This window comes from Vombatus ursinus, unplaced genomic scaffold (assembly GCF_900497805.2).
Source record: "Vombatus ursinus unplaced genomic scaffold, bare-nosed wombat genome assembly UNPS02015255.1, whole genome shotgun sequence".
NCBI lineage: Eukaryota > Metazoa > Chordata > Mammalia > Diprotodontia > Vombatidae > Vombatus > Vombatus ursinus.
The window spans coordinates 23,144,692-23,164,162 of record NW_020955033.1 but is presented as its reverse complement, the minus strand read 5'-3'; the positions used below and the strand labels follow the sequence as shown (position 1 = coordinate 23,164,162).

The window sequence follows — 19,471 nt, the reverse complement described above, 5'->3', positions numbered from 1 at the left end:
AACTATGGTAGATTAGCAATGTGTTCTTACTAATGATATTTAGTATTAATTTATATACTTGATTAAGTACCGGGCATAACATTGACATGGCATTCTGCTAAATGAGTGGTTGGTATATATTATATTTGAGAGTCAACTGAAACAATTCTGCCAATCTTCCCATCACTAATGTTTCTCTTTTCCTATGAGTGCTGTTCCAACTGCCAGATTGGACCAATGGGAAGGAAAAACAAGCCAACAGTCCTCGCAAAGATCATTCCCCAGTCAGGATGTTTCATTTGTGTCTCCTGGAATTATGGAGGGACACGCACAAATACTTCCGTATCAATCTATGTCAAAGCCTCTGATTGAGCCTTGCTTCTTTGTGCAAAACTGGCAAAGTTTTCATTGTGGGCTTAACTTGGCAAACTCAGAGGAATTTGTACATTCTTCTTATTTCTTAAGCCACAATTTAGGCCATGTTAGTTACATGATTCAGTAGGGCTACAAACCGTTAGTTAATATGGTGGTGTTTTCTGAGTGTTAATATAATGCAGGAATTAAAAAAAGAAAAATCATAATTCCTAATATAGTTAAAACACCTATACATAGTATTCCAAAGATCTTAGTCTTTCATAGCTTAATCTTCAATAACTTAAAATTGCACCAAGACTTTTGGGACACCTTGTATACTTTTTACATTGTCACTGGTAAAAGATAATTTTTCTTCTTTCAATTCCTATTCTAAAATTTACATATAACTTAGAGACAGTAAAATTTCTCCTTTATGTTTTTTAAAAAAAAATTTACATTGAAAATTGAATCTTTAAGCCCCAAAATGGATTGAGTGAGTAATTAGTTATATATATGGCTGAGAGAGAGTGGTTGTATATAAAGGGCTGGCGTGAAGTCAGGAAGACCTGAGTTCAAGTCCTGTCTCTGACACATGCTGCCTGTGTAATTCTGGGAAAGTCACTTAAATTCTTACTCCTCTAGATTATGTGCCGGTCTGTTCTTGGGAGAGAGAGTTTCCTTACTTGAGAGTTAGTTCCCAGTACTGGTGGTATCAAATTCAAATAGAAGTAGGGCCACTAACCTATACATAAGAATCCCTACTGGCTGCATATTGCCCTAAAAAACCCACAAATGAACATTATTTATGGTCCATTGCGTTTTTACTTATTTTTAAGTAAACACTTCCCCATTACATTTTAATCTGGTTCCGGCAGCCCTCAGGAGTGTTAGTCCGCACTGTGGCCCATGGAGCTGGTGTTTGACTCCTCTGCCCCATACCAATGAAATCAGTCTGGTCCCTGACTAGTCCAATTCTATATATAGACTCCAAAGTCAGGGCGGAGAAAACAAATACTGATAAGAAGTATATAAATCAGGGAGGTACCATTTATCACCTTGGTTGCTGTTATTACTGGTTTTGTTATTTCCTTGTGAAGATGTGCTGGTGATTTAAAAAAAAAAATAACTTTTTTTTCCTCTTTTAATTAGGACTACCTGGTGCTACTGCCCAGTGATTATTATGAAGCTTCACTCTTGCAGTTACCAGTCACAGAGCCCTGTGCCTATTCAGGACCTATTGAAAAAAAGTTAGTATTTTTGTTGTTTTTTACTCTTTGTTTTGCTCTTTGTGCCCCTATTTGGGGTTTTCTTGGCAAATACACGGTAGTGAGTTGTCATTTCCTTTTCCCACTCATTTTCCAGATGAGAAAACTGAGGCAAACAGAGTGAAGAGACTTACCCAGGGTCAGTAAGTGTCCAAGGTCAGATTTGAACTCATGAAGTTGAGTCTTCCCAACTCCAAGCCTGATACTCTATGCAGTGTACCACCTAGCTGTCCCCAAGTTGGGATTTAGTCTTCTTGTTCAGTGACATCAACTGGAAAAGCCTCTCAAGCTCACTTAAATCATTAGCTTGTAATGCTGAGATTGTGCCGGAGGAAGGCTCAACACATCTGCACTTTGACATTCTGTAATGCTAGCTCACAGTAATTACCATGCTTTTGGTCTGCAGGAACAGAATGTCTTTTATAGAACCAGGAATCTGAAAGCATTTGGTGAACATTATCTGACATAACCCTTATCACGATCCCATATGGCAGGTGGAAATGCTAAGGCATGCCCAGGTTACATGCCCAAAGGCATGCTTCTTGGGCATCTCCCGAGCTCACACTACGGAGTTGAGCCTGAAATAGAATCCTGTTTTATAGTTCCTGACTTGTTCCACTGAAATCACATGATTAGTGTCCTCTGAAGGGTTCCTATAATGTGAATCCTTAAAGGAAATCTGCCTCCCTGCTGGAGGTGAATAAATTTTGACACTATGCTATCTTGATAGAATATAAGCTTCTTGACACCAGGGACTGTTTCATTCTTTGTATCTGTATCCCCAGCCCCTGGAAGAGTGCCAGGTCCATAGCAGGTGCTTAGTAAGTGCTTATTGATTGAGACAGCTAGGTGGCTCAGTGGATAGAGCACTGGGTCTGGGGTCAGGAAGACCTGAGTTCAAATCCAGCCCCAGACACTTACTAGCTTTGTGACCCTGAGCAAATTGCTTGACCTCAAGTTTCCTCAACTGTGAAATGGGAATGATAATAACATCTACCTCTTAGAGTCACTTTGAGGATCAAATGAGGTAATAATTGTAAAGTGCTTATCATAGTGCCTAGCACATAGTAGGTGCTATATAAGTGCTAGCTATTATCATCACCATCATTATTATTAATGTAAGATCTAAGCTTTAATACCTTGATTCCAGGGTTGTTGTGAAGATTAAATGAGGCAATAATTGTAAAGTACTCAGCACAGTGCCTGGCACATAGTAGGTGCTATACAAATACTAGCTATTATTATTATTATTATTATTATTATTATTATTATTATTAATGTATGATCTGTGTAATAGCACCTACATCCCAGGGTGGTTGTGAAGATTAAATGAGGTAATAATTGTGAAGTACTTAGCACAGTGCCTGGCACATAGTAGGTGCTATACAAATACTAGCTATTATTATTATTATTCTTAATGTATGATTTGTGTAATAACACCTACATCCCAGGGTGGTTGTGAAGATTAAATGAGGTAATAATTGTAAAGTGCATAGCACAGTGCCTGGCACATAGTAGGTGCTTTATAAATGCTAGCTGCTAGTATTTTTATTAATGTAAGATCTGAGTACACCAACTGTGGTCTGTTTTTCTTTCTTCAAGTTGCTTGCTTTATCAGCATTTACCGGTGACCAGATTTGCCTGTGCGTTGGCTTGTGAAGCAGATCGCTTCCTGCTTAATGGAATGCCGAGAGTCTTGGCGACTCGGAAGCCCACGCCTGAGCATCCCATCATGGCTGACATCAGTGGGAGAGAGGTTGGATTTCAGCCTTATCCTCTCGTTACTAACAGATGCCACTTCATACTAGGTCCTTATTTCTGCCTTAAAACAAACAGACGTAGGTTATGTATTCCTTTTCCACAGTTTCTTCCCAAGTTAAGAGGGACTCAGGAGGATTTCTCTCACATATCACTAGTCAAACTATTTCCCCAAGCTCCCATTACAGTAAAATTGATAGTTGCATTTACATAGTGTTTCAAGGTTATCTCACCTGATCCTCACAACAACTCTCTGAGGGAGGTGCTATCATTATTGTCCTTTTACACATGAGGAAACTGAGGCCCAGAGAGGTTAAGTGATTTGTCCAAAGTCACACAGCGAGTGTCTTCCTTAACACCCAGTCAAGGCAGTTTCTACCAGGAACTTAGAATACCCTGTCTGGAGGATACTAATCTGTTCCTCCCCACCTTCACCCCCATTGGCTTCAGGCAAGATTCCCCCCTCATCCTCCCAGTCCCCTTCCTCCAACCATTCAGGCCCCTGAGAATCTATCTTAACCTAAAAGACCTCGAGAAAAGGTTGTCTTTTAGATTAAGGTCCCCTGAAGGGCCTGGCGGTGCCTCTCCTTCCCCTTGGGCTAAGGAACTGACAATCTGTAATGGCTAAATCCCTCCAGCTCACAGCTGTGGCTGCAAAACCACTGGGTGTGTTTAGTTCCCTGGGCTTAGTCTACAGGTCGCCACCTATTTCTGGCTTTTTTTCTTACCACGGATCCCTAGGATACTTAGTAGCATTCCACTCACAGATATTAAAATGTTATTTATTTAAGGTTTGGGAAGAAAACAGATCCCCAAATGTGACATAATTTAAAATTCTATCCATTTATTTACACTCATTACTTTTTCAGTGTTCACTATTTCAAATTATAGGACAGGAAAGTTTGTTTGGGACTTCATTTGCAAAGTGAAAGAATACATTGTTGGTGGAATCGCATTTCATGTTGACTACAGTAAGGACTACATCATCATGATGCATATCCTGGGTACTTGGGTGACCTTTGGCAGTCACTTCACTTCCTGGGCCTCAGTTACCTCATCTGTAAAATGAGGTGATTGGACAAATTGATGATTCTTTTTTTTTTTTTAAGAGGCAATTGGAATTAAGTGACTTGCCTCAGGGTTACACAGCTAGTAAACATCTAAACCTGGATTTGAACTCAGGTCCTCCTGACTCCAGGGTTGGCGCTCTATCCACTGCGTCACCTTGCTGCCCCCCTTTTTTATTTACTTATTTTTAACATTTTTTTTGGAGGCAATCAGGTTGTGACTGCCTTTTTTATGTTACAAACTCTTTTTGGCAATCTGTGAAAGTCTATTCTCAGAGTAGTTTTTAAATTCATAAAATAAAATATATAAGATTTCAGAAGAAACCAATTGCATTGAAATCCAGTTATCAAAGTCTTTTATAGAACAAAAGAAAACTTACAAGGAAGCAAAGAAAAGATGGGTAGGTCTCAATATAACACAGTATTTATTACATAGGCTTTCTTGAAATGGAAATTTATAGCTATGTATTTTGAATTCTCTCATGTTCTGCTGTGCACAAGACTTTTTCTTTTCTTATTTTGTATCTGAGTTTATAATATGTTCCTTTTTCTTTTCTTATTGTGTATTTAAGTTATAGAAAAATTTAAAAAGATAAAATAAAAAATAAGAAAAATATTTTATAAAACAAGTTCTCATATCCCCAGTTTTAAGAAGCTCTGGGTTAAATTCCTTTTGAGGGCCCTTTGTGTCCTACTTCTGTGATCCTTTGGTCCTAAGTGTAGAGGCTATAGATTTAGTATGTTGTTGTTTTTTTTAAAGTGTTTTCTTTTTTTTGTTTGTTTGTTTTGTTTTTAGACTAAAGTATTTTCTTAAAAGACTCACTTCCATGTTCTCCAAGCAGCTGGGAGGAATCTTTCAATGATGGCAGACCTCCCAGGATACGGTGCTGGTGATTCATTAGGAAGTATCCCTTCCTCTGATTCAGCATTGATTTAATTCCCCAGATGAATATTGATTTTTGGATGATGCATAAAATCCACATTTGGGCAGCTGGCTATTATCTGAATTTCTCCTTTATGGAGATGCTTCCTTGTCTGGATTTCAGGTGAAATAGTTACTATTTGCTGTCCAGAAATTCATGTACTCAGATAATCTTAGAGCTGGGAAAAGAACTCAAAGTTCATCCAAACTTCTTCCAGTATTCCAATGGTCGTCAACCTTTGCTTGAACACTTCTAATGATAGCACACTCAGAAAAATTCCAGACAGCCTCTTTTTTCTGGACCAGCTCTGATTACTAGAAAATTGCTTTTTTGTTGTTGTTGTTGTTGAGGCAAAACTCAACATAAACTCTTTGGAACTTCCAACCATTGATCCAATTTCTGTCTTGTGGAGCAGGGGTTAGCAATCTATAACCTGAGGTCTAAATCCTGCTTTTGTATGGTCTATGAAACAATTAAAAATGTAAAAACAAATAAACAACAACAAAAAAACCCAAACCCTCCATTCTTAGCTTATCATATAAAAACAGGCTGTTGGATAGACTTGACTCATGGCTGTAATTTGACCCCTTGTACTAGAGGTACACAGAATTAATTTAATCTTTCTTCTATGTAACAGTCTCTAGGCTTATAGGATCATAGATTTCAATCTGGAAGGGACCTTAGAGGTGAAAGAATCCAGCTCCCTCATTTTACAAGTGAGGAAACTGGGGCTCAGTGAGGTTAAATGACTTATTCAGAGTCACACAGCTAGTAAATCTCTCAAATACCGAAAGAGAGTGATCATGTCTTTTTAAGTCTTCTCCAGAGGTTACACATTCCAAAGTTACTTACCTAAGAAGGAACATGATAGTGGCTCCAGTTTACACAGCACTAAGGTTTACAAAGTGCTTTCCTCACATGATGTGGCTTCCAGATCTCATTGTCCTGCTCACACTTCTATGGATGCTCAATTCTAATTAAAATTTTAAAATATGGTGCCCAGTCCTAGTGGGGCACAGTAGTACTTTGGGTGTGCTTTGGGCAGCATAGGGTATGGGGCAATGGTAACTTCATAAAATCAGAGATTTCAAACTGAAAGTGGGACCTTAGAGCTCAATCCCCTCATTTTCCTGACATCTGAATGCTATGCTTCTATTGCTGTTGCCTCAGGTTGTTCTGAGAGGTCTCAACCAGTAAGATCTGAGTTCAAGTTTTCCCTCTGACAGACACTAGCTGTATCAACATGGGCAAGGAACCTTTCAATGACCCCAGGCAACTGTCAGAGACTATAAACTATGGACAAGCTGTTGTATGGCCAGTCTGTGTTCATGGATGAACTTTCCATACTGGGAGGCTCCCACATAGATGAAATCACAGATCCCCACCCCCTACCCACTCACCCCCATCCCCTAAAAAAAAATCATGTTAAATTTCAGAATTCACATCGTACTGTTTGCTCATAGCCATCTTAGGTATCACTTAACCCGTGCCCCGCCCCCACCCCCATGTCTCTATCTACATGAACTACTGTCAAGCCAGATCTTGGCAATCATTGCCTTTTTGAATACTGAGTCCTTCAAGCATCATGTTAACCTTTTCCTCTATTTTTTGCTTCCTCTGTAAATTGAGTAAGCTTGCCATCTATGGAGAGTTCTATGAAATTTCACAAGAGCAGGGATTTCTGCCCTAGGATCTATGGACTTGTTTTTTAAAAATATTTTGATAAGTTTATTTCAATGTAATTGTTTTCCTTGGTACTCCTATGTATTTTATTTTATGTTTTTAAAAGCGTTATACTGAGAAGGGGTCCTTAGGTTTCACTGTGGAGAGGTTCGTGACAGGTTAAGAGCCTCTAGTCTAAAAACCTCCCTGTAGATTCACAATGATCTCGTTTTAAATTCCTCTGTTTTAAGATAAACACTTTTGTTAAAAGGGATGACTTTTTGGGTAGGGCAGCAGGAGGGATATATTTGGAAACTAATGTGATACAAAACCAAAAGATGTCAATAAAAGTAACAGGATGTTTTAAAAAATAAATATAATGCATGATTAATGATAAGTAAAAAAAAGTAAAGATAACTTGTACCTTTTTTTCCTGTCCTTTATCCAAATTTCTAAAACCCCATCAGCTTTAGCCATTTTATGTATAGCGAACACTTCCAAGAAGCCATTGAAAAGACATCCTATGGATAGTACATTAAGAAAAGCAATAAAAAGCTGTGGTAGGCCCAGTGGTCAATGTTAACTTCCCACAGAAAAAATTCCAAGAACTCACTGGCAGTTGTACTCAGGACCACGTGTAGGACCATGCGGCAAGTAAAGGCAGAGCATGACACCAAGGCAGCAAGTTGGCACAGTGGATAGAGTGCCAGGCCTGAATTCAGGATGATCCATCTTTCTGAGTTCAAATCTGCCCTCAGACATTTACTAGCTGTGTGAACCTGGGCAAGTCACTGTTTCCTCATCTGCAAAATGAGAAGGAGATGGCAAACCACTCCAGTATCTCTGCCACCCCAAACAGTGTCGTGAAGAGTCAGAATCCTGGAGGATAACCCTGGGAGGAAGGTTAGATTTAACTGGTGGCCACTTGGAGCTGCAGTAAGAGCCAGGGGTGGTGGGGAAGTCTGAGAACTATGGTTCTGCTATAGGCTCAACAATACCTGTAATCTAACAGAACATTCAACTAATCCCTAGGGATTATAGATTCCTTTTCAGTCTTGGATTACAAAGATTTCTTTTGACCATGAGAAATGATTGAGAAATAATGTAGCTAGACTTGGTGTCAGGAAGACCTGTTTGAGTTCTGCTGCAGACATGCACTAGCGGTATGACCCTGGGCAAGTCACTTAAGTGTTACAAGCTTCAGGTTCCTCATCTGTAAAGGGGAGATGATAACAGCACCTCCCTCGAAAACTTGTGAGGATCAAATGAGATATGAGGTGCTTTACAAGCCTTTAAAGTGCTATATAAATGCTAGCTATCCCCCTTTTCATCATAATTATTATTATTGATTCTCAGTTTTCCCGGAAGACTTCAAAGCAGGAACTTAAGAAGAATCTGCTCCCTTCATACAATGGCACTCTAAAAAAAATGTTTTATTTTGATTTTCAGTTCCAAATTCTCTCCTTCCTTCCACCACTTACCCATCCATTGAGAAGGCAAGAAATATGATAACCATCAGATACATGAAATTGTCCAGAACATATTTCTGCATTAGCCGTATATAATGGCACTTCTTTAATATTTCCAGAGATGCTCTAATAACTTTGCCTAGTCAATAAGAATGGAAAAGTCTCCTGTGTGTTACACTGCAATAATACTCTGTCTCCATTGAATTAGGTTGAGTTGCACCTGACCCTGAGCATTCCTCAAGCTGACCACTACGTGATAGTTCTTGAATATACCAATGAAGATGATCAACTCTATGTTGCTGATGTGTTTGTCAACAGCCCAAGTCCTTCATCAGCAGGTCAAGTGAACATATATAGCTGTAAATACAGGTAATCAGCTTCTCCACTGATGAGTGGAATGCAGATAAAGGTTTTCTTGTAGGGACTTTTATTTATATTTTGGTAGGGCAGATGCATTTCACTTTTGAAAAGGATTTCACTTTTTTTTTTAATGAGTCACATCATCTCTCTTCTGTTTCTGTGTCATTTTAAAAATTCACTTCATGTATACACCCAGTTATGGTACAATAACACATTCAAATAGATTAGGAGGTCTGCTAGGTGGTGCAGTGGTTAGAGCACTGGGCCTTGAGTCAGGAACATCCAAGTTCAAATCTTGCCTCAGAACTTAGTAGCCAGGTGGTTACTACCCCATCTGTAAAATGGGGATAATAATAGCACCAGCACTTAGCACTTCTCGTACATACTAAGCACTATATAAATGTTAGTTATTATTATTATTGTTATTTTAAAAGCTGTGTAGACCAAATTCTGTAGCATTACATGAAGCAAAGAAGTCGCAGAAACGAGGATTGTGACTAGGATATAAGTTATTTACTGCACTGTTTAAGCTTCTTGAGGGAATGCACTCTGTCCTAACAAAACTGTATCTCACACAAGCCTAGCACTAGCATGCAGTAGGCACTTAATAAACATCCATTATTTTATGTTCTAGAAAATACGTTTGCCTCTCCTTTCAAAGAACCCCCCCCCCCATATGTGAATTTGTGTTGTGCCCTTCAGAATAAGGGATTGGTGTTATATCCTCAGGCAAAAAATATTTTGTTCTGTAATTTTAAATTAAACACTAGATAGATGCCCCCTTTCCAAAAGATGTAACAGTTTAAATCTTCATCTTACCAAAAAAATTATTTTTTATTAAAATAGTACATCTCAAAACTTTGTGCAAATATTTAGGTGGAGCAAAAAGCTTTCATTATAGAGGTAGCACTCAGATTATTTGCACATGGGTCAAGTTAGATATATAATTGAAAACCACTGGGATTCTAAGCCACCTTTCTGGCTTTCAACAATGCTAACAGTAAGTGGAAAATTGCATTGAACTTCATAATCTCTTTCATGGCCTTCTATGTTTTATTAACTCTACTATTCATTTTGTCATTTGCTGAACCCAAGAGGCCATGAAGGGCCTAGAGGTAAATGCTGTGAAGGGAAAAGACCACTGGAGATGAGAGTCAAGAGACTTGACATCTCTTCTAAACTTTGTCACTATTTAGCCATGTGACCTAAGCCAAGGGAATTGACCTCTTTGGGTATCAGTTTCCTTGACTATAAAATGTCATGATTGGGTCTCTCAATTCAATGTCCTCATGTTTATGTTTCTATAATGAGGAAGAATAAACAGTTGTACATCATTATGGTTGACAGTATCTTTTTGGCACCAGAGGAGCCAACAAGTTGTGAGATACAATATGATGTAGTGGAAAGTGTGCTGCTTTGGAATCAGGAGAACTGAGTTTAAATCTCAGCCCTGCTATTTATTAACTGTGTGACTGACAAGTCAATATCAAGTCAACCAATCTCTTAGCCCCCATTTTCTTATTAGGTTGCTATGACAAAAGCATTCTATTAACCTTAAAGTGCTATGCAAATTGAGCTATTGATATTATTTAACAAAATGTGAACTGTTATGGTCATTTCCTAAAAAGTAGGTTTTGCAGGAAGTCATGCTAGAAAAACCACCATGACACTGAGCTCCTGGCGGGAAAGGAAATTGAACTTGGATAAGGAGATAGCAAAGTGGTGAGAGGAGGGAAATATGGAGGAGAGACAATGTACTCCAGAGAGAGACCACTTTGCCCACTTCCCATTGCTGTTAGAGGGTCAGTGCTGCCTGCTGACTTTATCTTGATTTCTGGTGGTACTTATTGTTGACTTTAGTCATTCACAATTCCACGACTCCTTCATCAATGGTCTATTCCAATTCCATTCTATGGACCTCCTACTATGAGTAGGGCGGATAGAGTAGTGGATAGAGTTCTGCAGTCAGAGTCAGGAAAACCTGGGTTCAAATCCCACTTCTGACACTTCAAAGCTATGTGACTGAGCAAGTCACTTAACCTCTGTATGTCAAGTGTTTCCCTAGGACTTGCCTAATAAGTCAAAGATGGGGTATGAGCTGTGTCCGGAGATAGAATTTCCAAATAAAGACCGTTCCATGATGATGTAATCATAGATCTCTCATGTATGGGCAGAGTGCTATGCTAAGCGCTAGGAACACAGATACAATATGAAGATGACTAGCTACCCAAAGGTTCTGTCAACAGTCATAATTCCTGCAGGTTCTATCAATCTGTAAGTATGTACCCACAGATGGACTTTGTGTTTGTCATCCAAAAATTGTCCTAGTTGAGGTTAAAGAAGTTCATTACCAGAAAGCCGAATTATTTTCAACTGCAATGAAACCATCTAAGCAATACTTTTACTCCTCACTAATAGTTTCTTTATCCTGCTAATAATTGGGGAGATGAGGAATTTTTTAACTGCAGGCAACCAATGAAATCATTTTGGCAATCTTTTTTTGTTGTTCAGTCGTTTCAGTTGTGTTTGACTGTCTGTGACCCTGTTTGGGGGTTTTCTTGGCAAAGATGCTGGGATGGTTTGCCATTTCTTTCTCCAGCTCATTTTACAGGTGAGGACACTGAAGCAAACAGGGTCAAGTGACTTGTATACAGCTAGTAAGTTTCTGAGGCCAGATTAGAACTCAGGAAAATGAGTCCCCCTGATTCCAAACCCAGTACTGTACCATCCACTGCACCGCCTGGCTGCCCCTAGGCAATCCTTTTAAACTTCTCCCTAATTGATCTTTTAACCCATTAATAACTAGGGAGATCATGAAAGGCCTACTGTAGAAGAAGTAGCCAGCCCTTGAACAGTGCTTTCAAGAAAAGGAGGGATTCTTGGAGGAGGAGGTGAGAACATCAGGGACGTGGAGGTGATGCATGGGGAGCAGCAACTCTACCAATATCTCTAGATGGGAGAGGAAATGAGAGTGAGTAACGTAAGGATAAGTCTTCAGTTAGAGTCTGTGTTAAAGTCCAATTGTGAAGAACTCTAAATGCCAAACCAACAAGTCTGTACTTTGTCCTAGAGGAAAAATAGTAAATCATTCTGGCTCCTTGAGCAACAGAGGGCCACGGTTATGCCTGGGCTTAGGAAATATTAATTTGGCAGTTATGTAGAATAAAAGTATCAAACAAGAGGCTGGACTAGATTAAAATTTCATTGGAAAATATTTAACAAAATAAATAAAAATACCATACAACTTAGATAATGTTAATTTGTTTTTTTCCTAAGTTCATACGTGGCCACAAAGATCTTTCTATACTGTCCTTGCTGTTGAGTTTGACACAGAGAATGGATCTGAAAGGGGAGAGGCTGGAGACTGGGAGGCCAAATAGGAGGCTGTTGCAGTAGGTGGAGTCATTAAGGATGAGAGGGAGAGTGGGGATGGGGAATGAAGAGACAGGGTAGTGGATAGAGTGCTGAACTTGTCAGGAAAACATGGATTTGAATCTGGGGAAGTCACTTAACCTCAATATCCTAGTCTTTAAGATGAGGGGATTGAACTCAAAGGCCCCTTCCAGCTCTAAATCTGTCATCCTGTAGACGTGAGAGCTTTGGGGGAAGGGGAATGGACAGGATTTGGCAAAGAATGGATGTGGGAAGAGTGAGGAGTTTGATTTTGAGGACACCATTATGCTGAATTGAATAAGTTTAAATTTCACTACAGTTAAATGTAAAGTTTTTCACTTGGGTTAAAAAAATCACCCTGACAAGTAAAAGGTGAGTAAGGCATGGCTAGACAGCAGTTTGTCTGCAAAAGTTATGGGCATTTTCATATACGGCAAATGAAAGCTCAGTCTGAGTCAGAAGTATGATAAGACAGCCAGGAAGATATTACTGTTTCAGACTGCTTAACGAGAGGCAGAGCATTTAGGAGTGGGGAGGTGATAGTCCCACTCCACTTTGCACTGGTCAGACCTTGCTTGGAGTACGAGTTAAGTACTCAGTACCACCTTTCAGCAAGAACACTGATAAACCGGAGACTTTCCCAGGGGAGCCGCCATGCTGATGAAGGGTCGTGGGCTCATACTCTATGAAGTTTGGTTGAAAGATCTGGGCTATCAGAAGGGAGAGTTATTATCTCTGTCCTGCGTGGTCCCAGAGCTCAGAACCAGGAACAATGGGTAGAAGTTGCTAAAAGGCTAATTTAATCTTAATGAGGCGAACAATTTCCTAATCTTTAGTGCTCTCCAGGAGGGGCCTAGGCTTCCTTGGCAGGGCATAGTACCCCCTTTCCGAGGGCTTCTACCAAACGCCAGGTAACCATTTTGGAGGTTTGTTATACAGGGCATTTGTATTCAATTATAGGCTGGACTGAGGTCCCTTCCAGCTCAGAAGGCCTGTGATTCCTGGCATCATCAGGAATGATTTCATGACCTTCTACAAGTCACTTAGCCCCAATCTGGGTGAGCTTATCTGAACAATGAGGGTGTGGCACTAAATGATCTCTATGCTCCCTTTCAGCTTTAGCTATGATTCATCCCCAGCCCAATTCTTTACCTGTAGGGTCACCCTTAGGAGTAAGTTCTTGGGAGGTCTAGGCACCAATTATTACCATCTTCTCAAATTACATCGTACTTAAGTCTAAAGTTCCATCATTAGGCGGTCATTCCTTTGGATTAAGGATTCATGTTTTTAAAAGGTGTAAATACTCCTTTAGGACGATAAGTTACATCCCCTCGAGAAAGAGGATGATATGGCTGGAGAGCTGGCCTCAGAATCAGGAAGATTTGGTTTCAAGTCCTGACTGACACATAATGGCTGTGGTACAAGTTGTTTCAAGTCATTTAATCTCTCATTGCTCCAGGATACATTCTAGGATTATTAGTTGTAAAGCAGGTAGTGATCTGCTCAGGAAGAGGTATTTTCCCCACCAAGAGTTCGTACAATAAATCAGAAGTCCATCCCCCTCCCCCCCACCAATAAAAAAAATCGCTCACTAGACCATACCGTCCTCCAAGCTTTTGTCCCTTTCTCATCCAAATACCTAAAAAAGAACTGTCTATACTTATTGCTTCTGACTCTCCTTTCATTCACTTCTCATATTCACTGCAATCTGGCTCCCTACCTCATCATTCAACTGAACCTGCTGTCTCCAGAATCACCAATGATCTCCTAATTGCCAAACCTTCTGGCCCTTTCTCAGTGGATAGATCATTGGGCCTGAAGTCAGGAAGATGAGTTCAAACCTAGCCTCAGACACTTACTAGCTCTGTGAACCTGGACAAGTGACTTAACCCTGTTTACCTAAGTTTCCTTATCTGTAAGGTGAACTGGAGGAGGAAATGGCGAATCATGTCAGTGTCTTTGCCAAGAAAAGCCCCTTGCGGGTCACAGAATTGAACGTGACTGGAAATGACTAAACAACAACATGGTCTTTTCTCAATCCTGAGCCTTCTTGACTGAGACTTTCTACAACATTTGACATTGTTAACCACCTCTCCCTTCTCTGGGCTTTTTTCTAAAACTTAGCTCAGCTCCATCAGTCTGAATAGTCTGCTTTGCTGGATGATAATGTACAAACCTCCCTTTATCTTGGACCCTCTTCTCATTTTTCTCTCCGTGTTCCATTTGGTGGCCTCATCAGCTTCCATGGGTTCAATTAGCATCCTGATACAAATGACCCTCAGGTCTGTAGGATCTAGGCCCTGTCCCTCTTTTGAGCTCCAGTCCTGGTTCTACAACTACCATGTTGCCTAGATGTCCCTTAGTTCTCTCAACTCAGTATGTCCAAAATAGAACTGAGTCTCTTCCCTTGCCCCTCCTCTCTGCCCTTCCTCTGAATTTCCTTATTTCTGTGGAGGACACCACCATCCTTTTAATCATCCAGGTTTGCGGTCTTGCTGTCATCCTTACCTCCTCACTTTCATTCAGAGCCCATATCTTGTCAGCTGCTAAATCTTGTCATTTCTACCTCCTTAGCATCTCTCACATCCATTCCCTTCTCTCTGCTCATATAGGCAGCACTCTTGTTCTGGACCTCATTGCCCCTGCTTGGATTATTTAGTTGATCTCATTACCTCAATCCCCTCCCTGTTTGATTCCATCCTTAACACAGCTGCCAAAGTGATTTTCCTAAAGGACAGTCCGTGTCACTCCCCCAATTCAACAAAATGTGGTGGGTCCCTGTTGCTTGCAGGATCAAATATAAACTCTTCTGTTTACAACCTGGCCCTGTCCTACCTTTCCAGCCATATTACACATTACTGCCCTTTTGGGGCTCCTCACTCTTGGCAATCTGTCTCATCTCTATGTCTTTCCACTGGCTGGCTGGCTGTGGTGTGTGGTACACTGTCCCTCCTCATCTACCTGGCTTGAAATTACTATTTCCTTAAGACTTCATTCAAGCACCAACTTTTTGCAAGGAGGCATTTCCAGGTCTCCACAGCTACTAGTGCCTTCCTTTCCAGGGATACATCCTATGTGTTCTCTACGCACTTATATGTATATGTATTGTCTCCTCCATTAAGAGTTAAGCTCCATGAGGGCAGGAGCTCCATTGCTATGTATCCTTAGTGCATAGGACATAGAATGTGCTTATTAAATTCTTGTTAATTGATTGATCTAAGACATGAAAGGGTTGGGATATGAATTGGTTGTTGAAGTATCTATACCTGTGAAATGATACATTTCTTTGGAGATGCTGGAGTAGTGCCATATTTGGAGGGAGTTTGGTATAGCTGAAAGAAAACTACATTTGGAATCAGAGGACCTGGGTTTGAATTCTGGTTCTACCACCTACTACCTGTGTGACCTTGCATAAGTCACTTCCTGGGCCTCAGTTTCCACATCTTTAAAATGAGAGGATTAGACTAGATGGCCCTTAAGATCCCTTTCCACTCTTAATCTGTGATCCTATGACTGTGATGAAAGTGTTCTTTCAAGACAGATGGAGAGAGGAGATAAGAAGACAGACCTGGAAGTGGAATTTGGGCTGATTTTTGGAATACTAGTACCAGTTGAAAAACTCAATCTCCTACTACTTCTCTCATATGCTCAACACTTGAGAATCTGTGTCATTTTTGAATTTTTAAATCAGGACAAAAGGCACCACACTTGTTGAAAATATGAGAGATTGATAAAAAAAAAAAAAAAAAAACAACTGCCTCAATGAGAGGAGAAAAATGAGCAAAATTCTAGGAGATAGGGTTTGAATTCTGTTCCCTCTTTCAGCTTCCTGTGCCGGAGTTTTGTGGTGGACGACCTGAACCGTGTTGCAGTGTATGAACTCTTAGCAGATGCAAGGATCCAGCTGAAGGCACGCTTGGCTCATTTCCTTCTGGTATGTGATTGACCTATTATTGCCTTGTTTCATAAAGAGCATATTAAGCAGTAAACAAAAGTGAGGGAGAACTAAATTAGAGGCAGCTAGGTGGTGAAGAGTGCTAGACTTGGAGTCAGGGAGGCCTGAATTCAAATTTGGGCTCAGATACTTACTAGCTGCATACCTCAGGGCAAGTTGCTTAGCCTCTGTCTGCCTCAGTTTTCCCAATTGTAAAATGGGGATAATAATAGCATCTATCTTCCAGGGTGATTGTGAGGGTAAATTGAGTTAATATTTATAAAAACATTTTGCAAGCCTTAAAATGCCACATAAATGCTAGTTGTTATTATTATTGGTTCAATGTAATGTGCCTCATACAAAGATAATGGTGATGATAATAATAGTTAATTTACATATCACTTTAGGGTTTGCAAAGCATTTTACAAATACTATCTCATTTTATCCTCACTACTGTTGCAATTGGAATTTTTTAAAAAAGGGCAAACTGAGGCAGCTGTCCAAACAAGATAACATTTATTAGCAGAGGCTTGCTACTTGTCAATAAATGGGTCAATGGCTTGTCTCCATTAATGCCAGAAAACCCAAATAGAAGGACAGTTCACCTTATATAGGTTTGGGGGAGTACAAAACAAAGGACAGAACATGGTAGATGACATCATGGGATTGCTTAGTTACAGAGCTGAGGTGCAGGGAACAGCATGATTAATTGGAAGTTTGGTAATGGAGGCTAACAATGATCCCCCTTCTTCTCTCATGAGACCAAAAAGTGCTCTTTGTTTGAGTCCAGATGTGAGATAGTGGCCCAGACTCTTGGACCACAAACCAGACATCCTTGAAGGATATCTTGGTGGTGGAAAGATATCAGGCCCAGCTTTCTTTCTGTTCGCACACATTTCCCAAGATCAGCAAAATTCCTTGAAGCAAGAATAGATGTATTTTTAAACTTAACTCATTACAAGCCACCTGAACTCTGAACTAAGTTCAGAGACAAAGAACAAAAAACAAAAACAAAAACAAAAACAAAAAGAAACATGACTTAAGCAGTTACAGGACAAAATCAGTTACATTTGATACTATGAGCAATAAACAGGATTAGTCTTAATCTTCTCACTATAACTCTGTTGGGCAGGTGCTATTATTATCCCAATTTTATGGAAGAGGAAACTGAGGCACAGAGAGGTTAAGTGATTTGTCCGATGTCACATAGCTAAAGCTAGTGAGTATCTATGGCTGTATTTGAACTCAGTAGTTCCTGGCTCCAAGTCCAACACGATCCATTTGACCTTGGGCAAGACACTCAATCCCTCAGTGCCTCATGCAAATTTCTCTAAGAAGCTGTGTTATAGATTGGTGTTGGTGGAGGGAGTTTCCATACTAGGAATCCCCCACGCTGATGAAATCACAGATCTAGAACAACAGCAGTAGCTAGAACAACATACAGTCAACACTAAACAGTCATATATGGCAGAATAAATGAAGTCTTTATTTTCAGGATCATATTAAGAGGGGACAACTTTTTGGATGTTGAAAAGAAAGAAAAGAAAAAGTAGTGGGATGGAAGTAGGGAGAGTGTGAGGAGAGAGTGGTCAAGAACCCTGGAAATATCTTAGGGAGTGGGAGTTTTGTCAAAGAACCAGAAATTCCCCCGATTCATCATTTAAAACCATCCCCATAAAGAATTCTGCCCATCATTGGATTACCTGGCCATTATGTTCCAGAAAGTTTGAGAACATTACAAAGCAAACAAACAAAAAACTATCACAAAGAAGCATTCTCTTTTATTACTCTCTAATGGTCCAAGAACCCTGAACTGGTGAGAATTATTGTAACTGTCCTCCTTGCTAGTTGGAGACAACCAGCTCTTCTACCAAGTTTTGGGAAATTTATTTATTTATTTATCTATCTATCTATCTATTTATTTATTTATTGCTAGGCAACTGGGGTTAAGTGACTTGCCCAGGGTCACACAGCTAATAAGTGTCAAGTGTTTGGTCTGAGGCCACATTTGAACTCAGGTCTTCCTGACTTCAGGGCCTGTGCTCTATCCACTGTGCCACCTAGCTGCCCCTGAGAAATTTATTTTAAGAGACCTTTCTGCTTACTTTGTAATGAGAGAAATTATTACTTTGCTATTAGTAACTAATTACTTAAATTAGGATCCAGGCTTTTCTCCTTTTATTTCCTCATTGAAGGCCCAGCCCCTATAAAAAGTCAGTCTCTGAAAGACGTGACTGATTGATGAGATTGCCCTAACTCTCAGGGAACATGCTTCTGGATCTTGGGGAGACGCCACCTAACCTTACTTCTGTTTAGAGTGTAAACAGAATCCAGTCTGGGCAAGTTCTTGCTCCAAGGAGAACAGCCCCTGTCCTTGTACCCCTCAATTAGAATTTAGAGTTTCTCCATGAAGGAGAAAAATCAAACAGAATGGTCTGGATGGAGATGGATTTCCCTGTCCAGATTGCTGGAGACAGCTGAGTATCATGACCCAGCCACATTCTCAGCAGGAGGAGCTGAAGACTTCTAGCCCACCTCCTCATTAAATGCCCATCAATCAGGGTTGATTTTCACTTGTCAGGGGGCATTCCCTTTTAAAAAATATTTAAGGCTTTCCATGGTTTTGTCTTTGGTTTTCCAAGAAAAACCACTGACCATCAATTTGTTGATTATTTGCCAGCCTAATTCATAAATTGATTATTAATTACCCAGAACCTCTGTGTCTCAGGTTTTTCATTCATCACAGTTGTAATACTTAGGATACTGGGAAAACTAAGAAATCTATTTGCTTCTCCCATCAGTCCCTTTAGTAGCTCCAGAATTTCCCCTCCTTTAGGACTTAATAACAGACACAGTTCCTGTATTTCAGTGGTATGGATTCTTTCTTATGTGTGTTCGTTTTCTCTCATTTTGTTTGAAGCACGTTAAGAACTGTTCTTTCTTTTAATGTCTTGCCTATCTCAGCATCTCTTATGATGCCCTGCATTAGTGAGCTTTCACTCAATAAATGAAGCCCACTGATTGGCTTCTATTTTCCCGTGACTGTTAGGGTACACTGAGTACCTAACCCCTGAGTATCTGATCATGGAGGCGTAGCTATAGTGTAGTGGAACCAATGGTTGGCTCAGAACTCAAATTCTGCCTCTGGCATGGATAAGCTGGGTGACTCATGGCAATCGGTCAAATAATTGGTTAAGTATTTATTAAGCACCCATTATGTGCCAGGTGCTAGGGATACAAGTACAACTCACTTAACCCCTCTACGCCTGAGTTTCTTCATCTATAAAATGGGTATTACAATATCTGT

At 40.0% G+C, this 19,471-nt stretch overlaps 1 protein-coding gene across 1 annotated transcript in view; it reads left to right on the top strand.

Annotated features, from left to right (window-relative positions):
• LOC114031802 (laminin subunit alpha-3-like) overlaps positions 1 to 19,471 on the top strand; it is a 325,671-nt gene that overhangs the window by 175,190 nt on the left and 131,010 nt on the right. Inside the window, exons 24-27 of the mRNA XM_027846940.1 lie at positions 1,483 to 1,580; positions 3,201 to 3,354; positions 8,686 to 8,846; positions 16,056 to 16,164. Coding sequence (XP_027702741.1) covers positions 1,483 to 1,580; positions 3,201 to 3,354; positions 8,686 to 8,846; positions 16,056 to 16,164 — 522 coding nt within the window. The remainder of the gene's footprint in view (positions 1 to 1,482; positions 1,581 to 3,200; positions 3,355 to 8,685; positions 8,847 to 16,055; positions 16,165 to 19,471) is intronic.